Below are 14,949 nucleotides of genomic sequence, written 5' to 3'. Positions count from 1 at the left end.
TAAATTACTTACATAAACAACAGAAGGAAGAATCATCTGACTTTATCCATCTAAAACTCAAGTATTTTGTCTAAACTAGTCACCTAGACTTCTTTTTTGTTCCATTCAGACTGGTATCTCCAGAAGTTGACTCATGAGACAGCCAGGGATGAATCTCTCTGGATTGGTTCATCTAAGCACTTCATTGATTGCGGAGGGAGCCCAGGTCACCTAATATCTCCAGCAAACTTAGCTAAGATTACCTCTATCCCAAATTTATCTGCCATTTCAGAGTGACAGAGAACTCCAGGAGCTGTCATGCTGAACTAACTCCTGAGTTAGGTGGGGATTGGATTGGACACTCCAACAGCAGTTTCCTAGCAAAACGCCAGAGGACTAGGAAAAACTGAGTCTGATTTAACATTATTTCCTGTTTCTCCTAAACAAATACACTGAATTGGCTCCCTAACCTTAAGCTACTGGCACAAACCAGCTAATCAAGCAACACTGCAGCAGAGGTCTCAATCTAAGTCAGAACCACAGCCTAAGAAATGCTGACATATTTACTACTTTTTTTCCGATTTCAAGCTGACATGTAATCAGGGTGAACATTCTTTTACCCCAGATTTTTTTTTTCACAAAAGTCTTTTTTTTCCTGTATCAGTACTTATTGCCATTTTGGAGGGGATTGTTTTTTCTTCTAAATTCAATAAAAAAGTGAAACAAATGTCAAAATTTCATTCCTATATTTTCCTCTCTCACAGGATGTAAAAGACTATCAGGCTGCTAGGTATTTTTCATTTTTTAGTTTTCATTCTTTTTCCAAATACCATGTCTTTTTCAAAGCTAACTCGTTCACCTTTTCCAAGGTTACTGGGAAAAGTGTAACCTCTTCTGCGACTTGCTTTTTCAAAATCGCCTATACTTGCAGAAATTATTGAAAAGTAAAAGGTATCTGAGACAGATTTAAAAGGCAGCTCTAAAAAATCACATCAGTATTCACTTAACTGTTCTGTAGGTGAAAAAAAATTTAAGAGCCTTAGGGAAACTGTTTCTAGAATTTTTTTTAAGGATATATGAGACCTAATCAAAAAGTCAAAGTTTGTCAGAGAGCAGCTTTGCCCTTTTTCAACCTCACTGCCATCAGACTTACAGAAGCTAACCACTGCCTAACAAGGGTGAGATGCTTAGAAAGGGAAGTGACCAGTATAGTACAAAGCAACAACTGTATCATTATTTGTAGACCTTCATGTAACTGTTCTTGTGATAATTTTCTTAATGCTTCCCAGCTTATTCATCAAGATTAGGCATGCATCCCTGGACCAACAGACCCTCATCTTTCTGAAAATGCTTATGACCTTTCCAGCTATAAAAGGCCTGGAGGACTGAAAAGCCACATGACTGTGAGGGCAGCTGGACTATTCAGCACTGAATTCAGTAAATAATGAAAGCTTCCTCTCTCTAAAGCTAAAGCTTAAAAACAGAGGCTAGATGTCTATCCCAAGAAATCTTAACAAGGCAGATTTCAGAAAACATACCCCCTTCTGAAAACCAGTCCCCACCAAAGTTGCTCAATCACAATATAGAAGCACTCCAAGCCACTAGACACATTTAAAACACCTTGATCAACATGTGCCCAGTTGCAAATTGTTAAAACACCTCTTACAGCCAACTGGCACAAGGAAATGACAGAAGCAGTGACAGATACAGAGCTGAGTTATTTGTTACTGAGGTTGGTGATAGGACAGAAGGAGTTGAGATGACCAACACTGGGATCTAACTGAGGAACTGTCTTCAGGCATAGCGTCACTTTTCTCTGACACATCCAAACTTGTCTTCAGACAAATAAAAGCATTTATCACTAGCCTTTTCTCTCTAATACATAAGAACACTTTGCTATTTGATACTACTATTTGTATTACAGTAGTGCCTAGGAAGGAGGATTTGCTTAAACAAAAGGAAAAAACTCTTTGTGAATTAGAGTTTAAGACCTTCCTCTTGCACTGGGATGCACATAGGAAAAGTGGCATAACTGTGAAAAATATATTGTAAGATGAAGAAGATACTGTAAGATGCAGTTTCAAACTGAATGCAGTGAGATTGATGATAGGAGATTACGAAGATGGGAAGAAGCAGATAGTAGTAAGAAAATGTAATTAAGTCAATTCAACCTCATTTGATTATTTCTAGCATCTAAAATTTTTCTGGACTGTAACTAAATAAGTGCATACCACATACCCTCAGCAGCTGCCTGCTATCTTTTTTTAATTGGCAATTTTCTCCAGATACAGAGGCCGGGACAAGTCTAAAGGATGAAATTTTAAAACAGTGAAACAGGTCATTTGACCATTTCACAAAACACTTAATGTATACAACAGGATTCTCATTAATATCAGTCCTTGAGAAAGAGGCAGTAATATTTTTTTCCTCTTGCTTATGGGCTAATGAAGAGAAAAAGAAATAATTTCTTTAAGTACATCAAGAACTTAAGAAGTTCACAAAGTGCTACAGCATAGTGCAGGTAGAAGCACAACCTAGCAACCCCATCCAAAAGGCAGTGATTTCAGGACTTGACAAACTTCCCTCCCAATGACAGCTTCTGAGCAAGATCATAGAATTTAGTAAGAGAACATTCTCAAGAGTCCATAAGCAAAAGACAATGGGAGGAGAAAAACAATTTTATATTTCACGAGAAAAACTTCTGACTCTGCCTTGTTGAGGAGTATGCTTGTTTCAGAATAAAAATGGCATAATTACAAGCTGAACAGTCAAATGGGGAAAGCATTTCCAATGTAGAAAGGGAACTCCTCAAAGGAATATTTGTAACAGGCAGCTATACAAGCTGCCTTGGACTCCACAGACAACTATCTGTCATAAGCAGAAGCAGAATAACTATAACCAATCTCTTAAAAATATTAATACTAAGAAACATGTTAATTAACAATACGAACACTCATGAGACTGAGCCTTTCCCATTGCCTCAGAGCTAGAATTGGCCTGTTATGCAGCAAGAACTGTCGCTTGGATTACAGATGGCAAATAACTGACAGAAGCAGGCTTGAGGCATGCTTTTTCATCTTTACTATGCAGTCTTACACTAATTTAACTTAGTGTTTATATTTTCTTTTCACTTCACAATATGATGCTGTAGATAGCTGCACTATTACACACAGTCTGAACTGTCATATGCCATATATGAGATTATTCTCTTTTTCTCTTGCAAGTAGATGCTAAAAATGCAGCACTCTGAACCAGAACAAAATGAAAAACTAGTGTTTAATATGTCTATAGCAAAAGACATCTCCTGTGGAGATTATTATCTGACATCCTATTTAATATAACACCGGTAGCACTATTGCTCCTGAGGAGATCATTATCCTGTTTCGCTATATTTGAGGGTAGTATCCTATTCAAACCAACACCAACATGTCCCTTCATGATTGTTTTGAACAAATGTTATTATCCAGACAAAGTGATTCTTTTCCACTGTCAAAATGGTAAGTACATTTGAAATAATGAAACAGTCAAGTGCCTCTGTCCATGGTAGCATTTTTTAAAAACTGCTTATATTCAGGAGATGCTGACACAGTAATTTAGAAATCAGAAAATAACTAAAAACAACAAATGGATACATATCACATTTCAGAATTAGCAAGACATAAACATAAACCACCACTTATTCTCTTCAGAAGTTAATGGGAGCTCCTCTAAAGACTTTGGATAGTCTCTGGCTCATGTTCCTACCTGCAAATGGGGAAGGAGGACAGATCTCCCTTCAGGCCCAAGAGGGCTGAAATGTTTGGCATGAGCTCCAGTGCCTTGTCACTTCCATTCATGGGCAGCAAAGTCAATATTTTAGAGGGTAATTTGTTTATTTAAAAAGAAATAAAGCCCATCAAAAACTGTTGTGGAACATTATAAAAACAGGGAATATTTCTGAACTATAAAGATTGCTTATTTGAATCACGTTCCTGGTAATCTCTGCCCCTTTTCCCCTCCCAGGAATAAATCTGATCCCACAACTTTTATTCATATGGAAGTAACATTTGCAAATGTGCACTGAAGCCAAGCCAACCTAGCTCTTATGGGTCAGACGGCAAGCCCCCTATTCATATTGTGAAACAGTGGCGCAAGTCTTTCAGATGACAAAAAATGAGCCAGTTTACGTAACTGCTCATCAGTGTGAATAATGACAGTAATGAGGCCATAAATTGGAAAAGTGAGGAGACTTGCTAGCATAGGCTAATTTTCTAAGTATTTTCAATTGAAAGTACAGCAAAATAAAAATATTTGTCATCGTGAAAGCTGAACTTGATGTTGCTGAATTATTTTCAGCCAGCATGAGTACATGCAATTTGATGCTACTTAGTGTATCGTAGAAAATATTTACTTTCTGTTTTTCCTTCTTTTATTTTGGAAGGCTATACAATCTGGCATGTACACCACCAGTCAATCGTTGGCACTTTTATCTGTACGGATGTCCTTTATTCTACCTGTCTCTCTTCATCTGCATTTCCATTGTTCAGAAACAGTGTTATCCCAATGTTTCAAATAATAAAACCATGCTGTTGATTAGAATTATAAACACATACAAAAATTTAGCTTCTGTCTTTGCTTTTTGTGTTATCCAATAGTGGTCTTACCCTACAAATAATCCTGGTATTTTGTTCTTAAAACTCAGGTAACATCTTAAACAACATATGGAAATAATAAGTATTCTGCAAAGATTGCAGGAAAGAGAAAGACAGAGAGAAAGAAACAGTAAAATTCCATCATCTCCAGTAATTTTTTAATGTAATAAATGGGTTTGCAGATGATTCATTAAAAAAAAATAATGATATGTTTAATCACTAAATGATACCTATTTGTAATGATGAGGTGATTTTATTGTCATCTAAAGGCCAGAGATATAGCACATCAAACGTAAGGTGTGTAGCTATCCAGTTTCTTCTGATTCTCCTGGGTATTGGAAATCCAGAAGTTTTTTAGAGATAATGATGCTGCCAATTGGTGAAAAGACTTATTTACCCATTCTTGTGCTACTGAGTAATATTAACATATTAATATCTGAAAACACCGACAGTTGTATACCATCACAATTTTCATGGGTTTTTGGTTCAATTATGGTTACTGAACCATTGGGATGTTCAAACTGTAAGCTTGATGTTTGTGTTTTAAAACCATTTAATGTGTTTTGCATACCTATATATCAACTGAAAGATTTCAAAGGAGTAACTTTTACTGATAAGTAATAGGCTAAAATGTACAATTAAAAAAACCCCAAAGCCAAAACCATTGCCAGTATGACGTTGCTACACTGGGCATTTTCCTGGGTATAGCATTTCTCTAACAGGATCTAATTTTTACAGAGCTCACAGAAATCCAATTAGCAGAGGCATTTTAAAGAAAAACCCATCTTGTGGCAAGACTTTTCCAGGCAAAAATCTCTAACTGTAATCTAAAGTAGGAAATAAGTCACTATATATGCCATTGTTTGGTTTCCCTCCTTATGCCTTGCTTTGTTCTTCTTTCCCTATACATCCGTACTAGTTCATCATGTGAACTCTAGTGTCTCAAAGCATTTTTAAACCAGTGAACAAAGGGAATAAATTCAGGAAGAATGAAGGAGGGAAAAAGAAACCTCTGACCTGGTATTACCAAAAAAATAAACAAACAAAAAAAAGACACTAAGATGAAAACAAAATAGTGCCATGGATTTACATATGGGGTTTTGATGGAAACTAGGGCTGGGTTTTAAATCAAAACTCACCATCTCAAAACCACTTCTTTTCATCCGCCTGCAGGACTTGAGGTAAGTACGTATGCGTTTTCTGGCACGCTCTTGATACTCAGGGAATTGTCGCCTGCATGAGTCAATGATAGCCTGGATCTTTTCTTTGGGCTGCTTAGAGATTGGGACCATTCGGTCCAAGTTTTCATCTACAAACAGCCTGACAAACATCTGTTGGCAAGAGGGAGACAGAGGAGATGGGTTTGGAGGGCGGCTCTCTTCTCTTCCTAGCTTCCTGTCTTGATTACTGATAGGAAGACATTTTTTCTATCCACTGACGAGCTTTGTAATGGGAAGCCAGAGATATTAAGCAAACAGTTCTTTAAAGGGTTATTTTGGGGGTGCTGATTAAAAAAAAAAAAGACAAGAAAAGAATAGTCTATAGGATACAGAACTTGTGAGATAAACCAGAACAGATTGTGAAAATAGGCACTACTTAAGTTTCATTATTAACAATAAGCTGTGATTGCTAATCATTTTATTGAACTGACTCTCACTTTTTCTTTCTTTGAACAATTGCTTGTGTTTTCATGCATAATTACATACATTGGGAAAGCAATAAAGAAAAGCTGACCACCAGAATGGTCTTCCGATAAACTAGCTACAGCCCCTTTCCCTTCAGTGGGTGAACATGCACATACACATATCCACATCCACACACATGGGCCCACACACACACATACAGAACAGAGCTTTGTTTTCCTCACTGGTAAAGATGGCAATCTGCCTTAAAATTCTAAATAAAACACAGAAAATCTGTCATCTGTTGGCAAGAGTTTAATGTGCATTAAAATAATAATTGAAATAAATCCTGCAAATTAAATTAACGTGCCTTTAATATTGTCAAACTTACCCATAAATAACAATGTAAAAGGAATAGGAGAAGTAAACAAGACAACAAGTGCAAGAGGACTTACATTAAAAGCTTTCAGTCGCTCAGCTTCTACCCCATCTGATTCATTAACCTTCTCAGGATCTTCCTGCTCATCATGGTCATCTTCATCCTCATCTCCTCGATTCAGAGACAGATCTTCAGCACCTCTGCCTACACTCTCATTCTTGCCAGAGTCATAGCTTGAATAGCTATGTGCAGGGGACTGAAAACAGACAAAAAAGAATATGTTTGTAAAAATTCACCATGGGAATAAGGTCCACTCATCAAAAGTACTTTATAAATATTTAAAGAATTCCATTATGTCTTTTTATTCTTTGTTCAACACAAAGTGCTCATAATCCTTGGAAGAGCAAACAATTCACAATAGTATTCATTTCAATACTTTAAATAAACATGACCAGCTGCAAATGCAGTAAATCAATTAATAAATGAATTACCTATGATAATTACAGTTAACATGAGATCTTTGCCATACAGCCTTGTTTAAGTACTACATACAGAAGTTTCTTACAAATACCAACTTCTTTGTATTAGCCAAGATGTAAGTAAGGGGCAGCTGATATGCACAAAACTCTAAAAGATTAAAAATTACACACTTTTAAGGCAAAGGGGATTTAAGCAGGAAACACTGATATTCATCCAGACAATATGAAATATTATCAAGAGCTGCAATAAGTTACTCAAAACATGTGGACGATTCAAAACATGGAGACGATTATGTTCTAGTTTCACTAGCAAAACCCCAGAATGAATTAGAGACATGTAGGTGTACTAACATTTTGAAGGCTCTTCTGAGAATCATATAGTAAAACCATTTTCTCTTTGCATATCAGCATTCAGAGCTTTCCCCTGAGCAGAAATTCAGCTTACTGGATAAAACAGATGACCATCTCATTAAAGTGTATCTGCTTGTAGCACCAAAGAGTTTTCAATTACCAGAAGTCAATACTGTGCATTTTTCCTTGCAATATCAAGACTTCAGTTACCTGTTTCCTCTGCGCACACTTCAAACTGCAGACCACAAAAAGACATCAGTAATAAAAAGCCTTCTACAACTTAACACTTTAAGTTCAAAGCTTTCTCCCAGTCACACAAAAGTATCAGAGGGTACCTTCACCAGAGCCATCACGTTTACATTTAGGTAATTCAGAGCACAATTTTACTTATATTTTAATCCTGTAATATTTCAATATTTTCTCTCTTGCTTCAGAGCATACTGTAGTCTATTAACTTCAGAGAGTCCTGAATCAGGTGCTACACAATGAACTGCACATACATGCTTTTTTTAGGTGTCTCCTGCCTAAATGTCCCTAAAAGTCAGGAGTATAACACCGCAATCAAAAATACATTTCAAATACTTAAAACTGCATGCCTTGATCTACATTCTGAGCTTCTTAATATTGTCTTTATTTCAGGGTGTTTTCAGCAATCACAGAATGTAGATGGGCAGTGAGGTAGGAGGGAAAGGCCAACAAAAACATTCGTCTTTAAGGTATACTTCTTGCTTTATATTCTTACTCCACCTTTTTTTCTTTCCCTATTCTCATTTCCATCTTACATTGGCACTCTGTGCACCATCAGTTCTGGAGTCACTCCCATACATTTCCTTGCTTTGCCTTACAGCACTCACACTCCAAGCCTTCCTTACTCTCCCCAGACTATATTAGCACAGTACAAATCCCCTGGAGCTCCACATTTTAATTCCTAATGCTCCTAACATCGGATCTTGCTGCCTCTCTCATCCCCTCCTTGAGTCTCTTCACTCTCTAGACCACCCCCCATTCCCTAAACCCTTATAGCAGACATAGGGAAAATGAGAAAACATCAAAAGAAAACAGAAGAGTCAGCCTCTGGATACAAACACCTTCAATCAGTAGCAAGCTCAGCATCACCTCTTCTCTTGCTACAGCCTGTGACTACACATTTGTGAGGCAAGAAATCAGCCAGGATTCAGGATGGCAGATGTGAGATGGCATGGGAAGATAAGATCTGGGAGAGCAGCAAAAATCCCTGTTCCTTTCCTTGACACACTGATATTTTGTTCTGGGAAGATACTGAATATCTACATTGCTGCCCATTCAGATAACTCTTCCTTGCAGGAGGTGTTGAATCCGTTGAATTATCAGGCTCCAGAAGAATTTGGTTCCACCCTGATAGGAGATGATGGCTGTAACTTATCAGAGTGTCTAGCATATGTAACCAACAGTATTTAACCCAGCCAATAGCTGCAGCCTGGTAGCCTCTTATGAAGGAATATGAAAAGTGACTTGCCTTGATCCTGAAAAGATTCCCAGAAGAAAATTTTTTAAAAAGAAAGTTACAATTAATTGTTACAATTATTTTAATTGTGTTCAAGTGCTATGCCGTAGAAGATCTGACCTAGACTACAAGACTTGTTCTTTTGTACTTCTTTGTTTCACTTCATTCTACAGCTATACAGCATGCAGAGAGCTTCTAGGTAATCAAAAAGCCATTTCATGTGCTAGGCACCCTATAAAGCTGTAGAAGCTACTGCCCTGAAGACCCCTAATGTCTGAAAGCCTTGTTCTGCAAACACTTGATTTCACATGAGTCATTTCATCAGACTAAATCCAATTAGACCACTCATGTGCATAAAGTCAAACAGATGCAAAACTGATCTCAGTATGTACATATGTTTGGGCTGGATGCCAAGATCATAAATTACGCACCAGGGTTGAGATTTGCTTTTGTGAAGGAAAGAAATTCGGGCCAAAACGGATTAGCTATGTCTCTCAAAAATGCAATAGTGATTTTTTTAAAAAAGAAAGCATTGCATAGAGAGCCTTGTCCAACATCTTCTCCAAAATATTCATTTCAAGAACAACTTTAGCATCTTAGATAAACCGTGGAGAATAACATACTCTGAGAAAGTTGCATGTCACAAATCTATATTTACTCAACATGGATTTGAAAACTGTGTACAGTACCAGGAATAAAAGGTGGGTTTTTTCCTAGCTGTTGCATTGGCAAACCGAGGGAAAAGGTTACAAAAGCTCAGTTAAGAATAAAATTTCTACCTTTTTGTATTTCTACACAGATGAACGTTGAGTCAGACAAGAATAGACTCCCCCTCACTTGTGTTGACTCTGTGGTTGTGCAAAAGCTGATAAGCATTTTCTTTTGGTACTCTATTAAGCAGCTGCAGTGCTAAACAAACATGGAGTAGGACAGCAGAAAACTTTTCGTTAGTACACGTTCCCCAATTTTAGGTCTTGTACTGTCCTCTCAAAAGGCTGCTCCCACCTTTGCCAGACAGGATCCTGCTCATTCAGATTCCTGTACACCCCTTGACACATACATTTTCAGGTCCTGCAGTGAACTAGACTGAAGAAGTGATCCTGGTTAAAATGTTTTGAGTTTAGTTTTCGGTTTGTTTGGGTTGGTTTTTGGTTTGGTTTTTTTTGCCAGTCATTTTAAGACCAGGATCAGTTCTCAGCTCCAGTTCACCACTGAAAGCACAAACCTTTGTGCTGACAGGAGAGTGTGAGCATGAAGGGACAGAGGAAGCATACAGGTCTCTGTTGACAGCAATGCAAGATTAAAGCAATCATGGAGTGGAAGCATTAGTAGATACAAGATGTTTTACAGGTGAAACCTTTGTGCTTAACAAATGTGGGTTGGAAAAGAAAGTGACAGCAATGTAAAATGAGAAATTATTCAAGGGAACACATGAGGCCAAGGCTAAGGCCAAGAGTATTGCCTCCCCCAAACATTTAGACAATTATATAGCTGTCTTTAAAACACTGAGATGTTGATAGATATATTCCGGCCACTTTGTCCTTGCCCTTTTCTGAAGGTTCTGAGTTCATTATTTTAATCTCTTCCTTGCAATAATAAGTATTAGACACTTCTGCTTTATAAAAATGAAAGTAAAGGTTCTTGCCTAACAACCTGCTTTCAGGAGCTTGTGACACGAAATATCAACACCTTTTCAATACATTACAAGTCAGCAACAAAAGTCACCTGAAGTAAGGTGTCAAACTCTACAATAAAAGACCTGGAAGGACATCACAGTGCCATCTAGTTCATTCTGCTGCCACAGAACAAGGTCAGAAGGTCATTCCTGCCCACTGTTTGTCTTGTTGTTATCTTAAGGCTCCCAGTGACAGAGATGCCATGCATGCCCCAGAAAATGTGTATCAGTGTTTCACTGCCTTCAGAATTACTAAAAAATTCTTAACACCCACTTCTGACTTTCATAAACAGTACTAAGCTTATTTCTTTTTCACCTGTCTACCACATATCTCAATGGAGGACAGATGCACCTGGAGAAGAGAGCATCCTCTTCCCTCGTTACAAGAATCTTTCAGGCGTTTCAGATTGCCATCATGTCCCCTCCCCTCAATCTTCTCTTCCCAATAAATTAATTCAAGCTGTGAAACTCATGTTTTCCAGATTCGTAATCATTCTTACTGGTCTGCTCTGCATGTTATTTTATCTAAAACTTTCTCAAAGGCCAACTCCCAAAACTCCAAAGTGTATTCCATCTGAGGCCTTTCTGTGGAATACATAGTCATTTATTGCTTGACTGATTTCTAATATGCTTACTGCAGAAAAAAAATTATCACTTTATTTGCAAGATAAAAGAATACCCATACATGCAAAAGACAGTAATGCAGAAACCCCACAGTTGCCAATAGAAGTCATGCTGTTATTTGGTGAGAAATAAAGCAGAAGTAATCCAGGATATTAATAAATATGAATTCTACCATAGTGCCCAATGCCTGGTAGGCTCAGACAGTGGTGTATGACCATCAGACATGGTTTAGAGGATGATGCCACATGAACTCACTGCAGGAGGCTTCTCCCAGCAACTGACAGTAAGAGACTCTTGGCTATCTCAGTGAGTGTACACAAAAGGCTGTTGATTACTGGATGAAAAGTTATTCATTGACAGAAAGTTAATTACTGAGGCTAGTTATCTGTAGTGACCAAAAATCAGAAAAATCATGGCTTTGTGATTTTTTTAAAATGCCGAAAGGGAACAAAAGACCCCACCTTTTCAGGGAAAAAAAGCCCCTGAAGGAAGCATAGCAGGTTGTTTTGGTTTTTTTTTAAATGAAGTTTCAATTTTCACATTTACATTACATGTTACATTACATGTAGTTGGATAGTTTTACGTGTATTGGATAGTGTGCAATTCTTTCACATGTTACATTAGAGACTCATAAACCACAGCACTCCTGTGAGCTGAACAGATTTGGAGATTTGAAGAGCTGACAAGACAGTAGCACAGGTTTCCATATTGCATGGAAAGGAAGAGAGTTGTGAGGTAGGCAGAGATGAAAACACTCTACCTGCTATACATGATTCTCTTCTAGAAATCTCCCTCCACATCTATGTGAGTTACTAAATAAGTCTTTTTAATGAACTAATAAAACCATAACCTAAAGCTGACACAGTTCTGCTCATCCCCTCAGCTGTACCTCCAACCTTCCTTCTCTTCTACATCTCAGGCTTTCCTCTGTACCACTGAATACAAAAGTCTACAATTTCAGCAACTACTCTTGCAAATTAGGTATGCTTTTCAACATAGTTTCCCATGTGTTGTTGGTATACATGTTTTTATAGAAACCATTCCTATGATACAGAAAGGGATTAGAATATTCTGATGACACCAAGTTTGATTCCTTTGAAGACTTTTTTTTCCAGAACTGCCAATTAAATTAAAACTTGGTTTTAATTTTTGATTTTACATTAACATTTTTAACTGATTCTTCATATGACAAGTTTTTTGAAAAAAGTGTAACACTGTTTTTCGGTGAACTGACTAAGAAGTATGCATTTTATTTGACAGATAAACAAAATTAAAAGGTGAAGCATGTAAGGTTAAGGGAAAATTTATGTCCTGTATCTTCCACTTAAAATTCTATCTGAAATTACTATGGGATTCCTAGAGTTCCACTTTCTTTCCTGTGCAAACTGTGAGTTTTCCATTTTGCACGGAACTGCCTAAAGGAGGTAGAGGTAGTGGTTTGGTTTTTTTTTACATTAAATCTATAACATATGTAATATAAATTACACACTAGGAATAAAATGCATCTGGCACATACGTGCCTTTTTGGTATTAAAAGAGATGCAACTACGAATTCAAATGTTCCTATCTTTTTCTCCTCAGTTCAAACAGTAAAGCAGGAGGCATAACCAGAAAACTAAGGTTCAGCTACTATCCTAAGCAATCCTCTTTCAGTTTTTATAGAAAGATAGTCCAGGTCTCTATTATTTTTCATTAACAACCCATATTTTCCACAATCTCTCTTAAGTCCTATGCCCTTCTCTCTTCCAGACTTTACTGTTATTATCCTTTTTACAGAGCCCCTTTAAACCTTCATACTGTCATGTGTGTGGAACTTTACTGCCCATCATTTTTTTCTTATTACAGAAAAGATTGTGAAGCCTCAAATATAATTCCAGCATCTCACCATTTATTTCAATATCCAATTAACCTCATTTTTATAAACCTGTCACACATTTGCTCATCTTACCCCTATCTTTGCATCTGACTATGACCAGCTTGCTCTCCGTGTTACACCACAATTGGCCTTTCCAGCTCCTTCATAAAATTTCACCCTTGATAATGGGAAGGCATCATTGTGTATAATTCTGCTATTTGGAGCATGAGAATAACAGCATTTTTACTGGGAGAATGGAGATCTGAAATCTAGGGTTTCATAGGTTTGACTCTATAAAAGTGTTATCTAACATGTAAAGTGTTGTGAATTGTATAAGACATTTTTACACAAACCTTGTATTACACTGAAATATTAAAAGATCTTTTCTGTTTGCTCTGTGTTAATAACGTGAACTCCAGAAAGACAACTGTTCAGATATTTATAATAGAAACTAAGAAATAAAAAGATTTTTCTCCAGAATTATCTTTGACATGGTCTTTTCTCCAGAGTCTTTGTTTTTACAGTAGTCACTGAGAGAACAGTGACTGTTCCTTGGACTACCTACTTGTTCTTTCTCAGTAATTAGCCAATCTATATCATATTATCTGTTTGCTTATAATATTCCTTTCAACAGAAGCACATTTATTAGCAATAAACAGAGGAAACTGTAAATTACCCAGACACTTTCATTCCAGCAGGATTTACTCAGATAGACAGAAGTTTGGATAATTGAAAGATAAGAAATAATTGAAAGATCCCCTGAAACACAGGTCTTCCTGTGGTATATTTTCTCCTTTTAGCTAAAATATAGTCTACTCTAGGTCTATCCCCATTGTTATTGACCAACATTATTGAAATACATCACTTTGCCCTAACAGAAATAACCTAGAAATTAAGTAGAGAGTAAAAACAAAGAAGCAACTGAGAATTCTCAGTCAAGTAGAAGAATGAAGTTTATTTAGAGAAGACAGTTTAGTCAGCTTCTTTCTACTTTGTCCACAATCAATCTCTTATTACCTGATTCAGCATCTTCAGGAAGGCTCCTGCTCCTTCCCCAGCTATTCATGAGGGGGAGAAATCTTGGAGGATCAGAACAAGCATGTGCAAACTTCCTTAGCCCACCAGTGTCAAGACTACCAGGGCAGAGCTGATTTAACAGAGCAGGAGACTTGCCTACTTCTCACAGCTTTTATTTTACAAAGTTGTTTTATTAATGGCTTCCTGAATTCCTGTCACAGATGTAGGAAGACAGGTATTTTCAACCAAATACTAAAAAACCCTAGTTATATAACCCTCAACAACTGGTCATATTGCAAGATGTGGCTGCTGAGTTTTTGGCAAAAATACAATGACCTTTGCAGGAGTTGAAAAGTCAAGGCTAAATTATTTTTGGCATCATGCACTGCTATTTTGAAGCTTTAAAAGGAGCTGACAGAGTTTCTGTGAATTTGAGAAACAGAGGCTGCCACACAGGAAGGCTCCATTGCTAACTTCTGGATTTCTGCAAACCACGAGCCAATACAGGATTTAAACATTTCCTATAGTACACCTGAAATCAAACCAGAAGATCTGAATGAAGATGTTATACTCTTGTAAGAGCCTACCTTACAAAAAATAGAAGACCTATTTATTATCAAAGGTAAGGAAAATTCATGAGTGGTCTCGTAAGGACAGCGTTAGCACACTTTGCAGGTACTACCATAGCTCTGTGAAGCCAAGAGCCTGGGAGTGCCCCATGTAGTTGTCAAAATGCATCAATCAAAACCTTCTACTGGAAAAACTACCATTTCTGGTTTTTGGTGAAATTTTGACCTTTTGCCAAGAACCTTTAAAGTTTCCACCCACATTCCACAGCCTTTCATTCATCAGAG

At 37.2% G+C, this 14,949-nt stretch overlaps 1 protein-coding gene across 2 annotated transcripts in view; it reads right to left on the bottom strand.

Annotated features, from left to right (window-relative positions):
• The window catches only part of NOL4 (nucleolar protein 4), a 198,429-nt gene that overhangs the window by 41,032 nt on the left and 142,448 nt on the right, over positions 1-14,949 (bottom strand). Inside the window, exons 7-8 of one of the 2 annotated variants that reach the window (XM_064442777.1) lie at positions 6,688-6,867; positions 5,750-5,941 (exon numbers count right to left, since the gene is read on the bottom strand). In XM_064442777.1, coding sequence (XP_064298847.1) covers positions 5,750-5,941; positions 6,688-6,867 — 372 coding nt within the window. The remainder of the gene's footprint in view (positions 1-5,749; positions 5,942-6,687; positions 6,868-14,949) is intronic. The other variant, XM_064442778.1, reaches the window with a different exon arrangement.

Source organism: Phalacrocorax carbo, chromosome 2, assembly GCF_963921805.1.
Source record: "Phalacrocorax carbo chromosome 2, bPhaCar2.1, whole genome shotgun sequence".
NCBI lineage: Eukaryota > Metazoa > Chordata > Aves > Suliformes > Phalacrocoracidae > Phalacrocorax > Phalacrocorax carbo.
The sequence above is the reverse complement of the archived record's forward strand: the minus strand, read 5'-3'. Positions and strand labels throughout refer to the sequence as shown.